Source organism: Myotis davidii, unplaced genomic scaffold (genome assembly GCF_000327345.1).
Source record: "Myotis davidii unplaced genomic scaffold, ASM32734v1 scaffold698, whole genome shotgun sequence".
NCBI lineage: Eukaryota > Metazoa > Chordata > Mammalia > Chiroptera > Vespertilionidae > Myotis > Myotis davidii.
In genome coordinates, this window is record NW_006290032.1 from 2,736,656 (window position 1) to 2,741,357 (window position 4,702).

At 49.3% G+C, this 4,702-nt stretch overlaps 1 protein-coding gene across 1 annotated transcript in view; it reads right to left on the bottom strand.

Moving 5' to 3' along the window:
• PDE5A (phosphodiesterase 5A) overlaps nt 1–187 on the bottom strand; it is a 97,529-nt gene extending 97,342 nt beyond the window's left edge. Inside the window, exon 1 of the mRNA XM_006762903.2 lies at nt 6–187. Within this exon, the coding sequence (XP_006762966.1) occupies nt 6–144 (139 nt within the window). The 5' untranslated portion in view covers nt 145–187. The remainder of the gene's footprint in view (nt 1–5) is intronic.
• Nucleotides 188–4,702: the final 4,515 nt, after the last annotated feature.

A 4,702-nucleotide genomic window follows, 5' to 3' on the forward strand; every position in this document is an offset into this window, starting at 1 on the left:
TTTGCTGGTGGGGGTGCCCGGGGCGCTGCCCTGGGCGCGGGGGCTGTGCGGGGGGGGGCACGGGCAGGACTCCGCGCGGCCGCGGGCGCCTTCCTTGCCGACGGGGATGGTGTGGACTCGCTCAGCAAACCAGGCGTTGACCATCTCTCTACAGGACAGAGCAGGCGCAGTTACCTCCTGGCCGGGGACGGGGCGCCCGAAGCTGCAAGTCCCCCCCGTCAACTCACTAGGTAATAATCCACTGTCATCGGGAATATTAACAAGCTGCCTTACTGACGATAGCTGCATTTTGAAAAAACTACGGAGGACCATTGGTCCAAAGGACATTTTAATTAAATATGATTTTAAATATGATGTCCATGCACACAGTCCAGATGTCTGACCTAGAACACACCAACATCAAGTCTGCTTCTCTCAAAATCAGCGGATATTCAAGTGTAAGCCGGCATTGGACGGCGGTCTCAGGAAACATATATGTGGAAGTTAATTTGTCGTTTAAAACACACTTGTTCTGCAGTTAAGTATGTGAAAGGTAAAAGCAAAGGTTTAGCTAAACGTGGCTCGCTCACAGGCCTGCTTTTTCTATATCACTGCACACAGATTCGATTTAGAAGAGGGAACAGAAAACAGCAACAACTTGATCTGGTTTGCAGGAAGGCTGTAGACCTCTGGGTACATTCCCCGGACGATGCCTGCTCATAGCAGCACCTTTCCCTCCTCTAGATCATCCGCTGGTGGGAAGGGTGAAGATTTTAAAGTAGGCAATACCTAAGTGTAAGCATTCAGCCCAAAGACTTTAAATCACTCGTTGTTAATGTGCCCTCCTGTGAAGGAAACCTACTAAATACCACATCACACACATGCAAGCAAGGCTTGGTTGATTCAAACACTCCCCCTTGCACAGCTGTAATCTCACACCAGGCGGCAGTGCCATTACTTTAGACATTTTAAAACTCTTCTTTCCAGGCTAACTTCTAAGAAAATTCGTAAGCCGCAGAAGAGCATTATTTTATCTAAAAGTTAGACTTGTTTCTCACTAAGCCTCTCTCTCCAAACAAACAAGTAAAACAAAATCCACCCCCCACCCAAACCTAGAGTGACAGCTACCTTAAAATCTAGGTTATGAGTAAGATGTGACTTTCTCCAGAACGAAAATTTACCTTCTAAAGAGAAACACTTGCTTGCACTGCAGATACTTAAAGAGTTTGCCTGTAATGAGAGCAACTTGGCCTCCACGCTAGGAGAGCATACAGGCTAATCGCACCAAATGCCAGGAGAGAAGAGGTTGGGCCAGGCACTCCTTTGAGGAGTGTCGCGACACAGACACTCACCAGTCTCTCAAGTGGTGGTAGAAATGAATATCACCAAACAGGCAACATCTAACACATTTTAAAATGTGTTTATCCTTTGTTCCAGAGGTGGCACACCTATGACAAAGGAGGGACCCGGGGAGTTGCTGTGCACGGTCGGTTATAGCAGAGATCAGAACCACCTAACCCCCAGCAGAAGGCTGGCACATTAACGCGATGGGACAAGAGGCAGGCGCGGAAAGATGGGCGTGTGTGGCAATGTGAATGATTGCCACCACTGACTGAGGGAAAAGAAGGATGTAGATAGAGGGGGAGGAAGAGGCTGCCTCATTTCTGAGTTCATTATCGGATGTTCCCTTAATTATTTTATTTTGAGCAAAAACGCATTGTTTGGTGAACGTATCTTATTCTGAAATGCTCCCAGTCTAGAACGGAATGGGTAAAGAAGGTAACAGATGTTATAGGAATACTCAAATTTCAAGTGATGGATACAGTTACTAGTATAAAAGCCCTTTAAAGCTCTCTCTCTTAAAAGTAACAGAGTAGGTAGGTCTAGTGTACAGACCACAAGCATATACAGTACCTACAGCACAGAGTTTGAAAAATGCCCGTGTCCTGCCCTGGCTGGTGGCTCAGTGGTTGAGGATCACATCCGCTGCCCCAAAAGGTTGCAGGGTACACTCCTAGGTTCTGAGTTTGATCCCTGGTCAGGGCCCGTATGGGAGGCAACCGATCAATGCTTCTCTCTCACATCTCTCTCTCTCTCTCTCAACATATCCTCAGATGAGGATTAAAAAAAAAAGTAAGTGTCCTAATGTTTTATAAATTCATGTTGTGGCTTAGAACAAACAGTGACAACAAAATGCACTGATTAAAATAATGCCGAATCTTAAAAACGCAGACGTGAGAGTGCCATACTCTGGGAAAGGTTACTGTACCCCCTCAAAATCACACTGTAGGGTCAGACATTGATGTCAGAGATGCATGAGCCGGTCAAAACTGCAGGAGACCCCGGAATAAAACTGTCTTGTACAATGTGCGACAGGGAGAAAGCAATGTGTCTGCAAGAACATATGTCACGAGACTTAAAACACATGTACATGGAACTTACACTGGTCAACCAACATAAACATAGGCATTTTAACCATTTCAGCTACAAGCCTCAACCTTAGCCACAACTATCTTACCTGCCGATTGGAAAGTGGCGATGAGCTTTTTTCTTTTTTAATCAAACCATCTTCTCTCCCAATCTGTTCATTTCCACCTCCTGCCTCCACGTGGCCAGAGCCCCACCATGCCTCCCGGAGGTGGCTACGGCCCCTCCCGGTCCCCCCTCCCCTGTATTATCCTTGCCCCTTTCAATCCTCTCTCCACCCAGCGGCAAGTAATCTTGTCACAAAGTGGATCTTAGCATCTTTTGTTGTTGTTGTCAATCCTCACCCGAGGGTATTTTTCCCATTCATTTTTAGATTTTTAGAGAGTGGAAGGGTGGGAGGGATTAGAGCAGCGGTTCTCAACCTGTGGGTCGAGACCCCTTTGGGGGTCGAACGACCCTTTCACAGGGGTCACCTAAGACCATCGGAAAACACATATCTAATTACATATTGTTTTTGTGATTAATCACTATGCTTTAATTATGTTCAATTTGTAACAATGAAAATACATCCTGCATATCAGATATTTACATTATAATTCATAACAGTAGCAAAATTACAGTTATGAAGTAGCAACGAAAATAATTTTATGGCTGGGGGTCACCACAACACGAGGAACTGTATTAAAGGGTCCCAGCATTAGGAAGGTTGAGAACCACTGGATTAAAGGGAAGAGAGAGACAGAGACAGAGACACACACAGAGAGAAACATTGATGTAAGAGAGACACATTGGTTGCCTCATTCATGTGCCCCCAGCCAGAGCTGGTACGTGCCCCTCACTGGGAATCGAACCCGAGACCCTTCAGTGCGAAGGCTAGCGCTCTAACCACTGAGCAACCGGTAGGCGTGATCTTAGCATCTTAAGTACCCCACTTGGCTTCTCACTTGAACTGAGAATGAAACCCAAACTCAAGCGCACGAAGCTCTGCCTGTGCCCAGTTTGGGACCCTCTCCCCTCCCATCACCCGGCTGCTCTCAGCTCCCACCCCCTGCTCAAGCAGGCCTTCCCTGGCCCCACCTAACGTGCCTCCAGCACAGCCGGCCCCGCTCCACCCGGCTTCTCACTGAGGGACACTGTCCTTGGTTATTAACCCACTGGTGCATCGCCTGTCTCCTCCCACCAGATGTAAGTGCCACAGGGGCCACCTGTCCGTCTGACTCCCTCCTCAGCCCTGCACTTACAAGGTGCCTGCCACATGCTATGTCCTCAAGTAGTCCTTTCTTTAAAAAGATATTTTTATTGATTTCAGAGAGGAAAGGAGAGGGAGAGAGATAGAAACATCAATGATGAGAATTGTGGATCATCTGCCTCCTGCACGCCCCGCATGGGGGATGGAGCCCCCAACCTGGGCATTTGCTCCGACGGGGAATCGAACCGTGACCTCCTGGCTCATAAGTTGATGCTCAACCACTGAGCTATGCCGGCCAGACTGAGCTCAACAAGTAGTTCTCGAGAGAATCAGTAAAAGGCCCTAACGAGCTGCATCGCAGGAGCAGCGGTCTGTGGGTCTGAGAGCCGGCACACTCACTGCAGAAACCAGCATCGTGTGTAGTGGTTACTGCTCACCGCCCTCTTGCGGAGGCCGCTGCACGTCTCAGACAGAGGCGGGGCTGGCACACTGGTTCTGGGTCTTTGCTGCTGTGTTTAATTGTCTCCCACGTGTTTCCTGGGAGAGAGGAACTCAGTGTTAAATGACCCAGAACATTCAGTCATTCAATCGACCATTTCCACCAACCACAGTCACGGGGATGGGGGTTTTTCGCCACCACATGATCGATGATCTGAGTGCCTGGAGGGACATGTGTGCGCAGGAAAACACATGTTACGATGACATCACAACAGCCAATTAGGGATCGGCCACAAGGAAGGGGAAACAGTCTCGCACGCCCGCCCCTCCCCTCCGGCGGCCCTGGGAGCTGCACTGGCACGGCCTGTGGCACAGCCTGTGGCACGGCCTGTGGCCCACGTGGCTACTGGAGGAGACACCAGCCTTTTCTCTTAGACCAGTGGTCGCCAAACTGTGGCTCGTGAGACACATGTGGCTCTTCGGCCTCTTGAGTGTGGCTCTTCCACAAAATACCACGTGCGGGCACACACATACCGTGCGATTGAAACTTCGTGGCCCATGCGCAGAAGTCGGTTTTCAGCCTGGGCGAGTCTATTTTGAAGAAGTGGCGTTAGGAGAAGTGGGGGTTGTCAGTGCGACCCCCTGTACCAGTCACAGAGCGACCCCGTG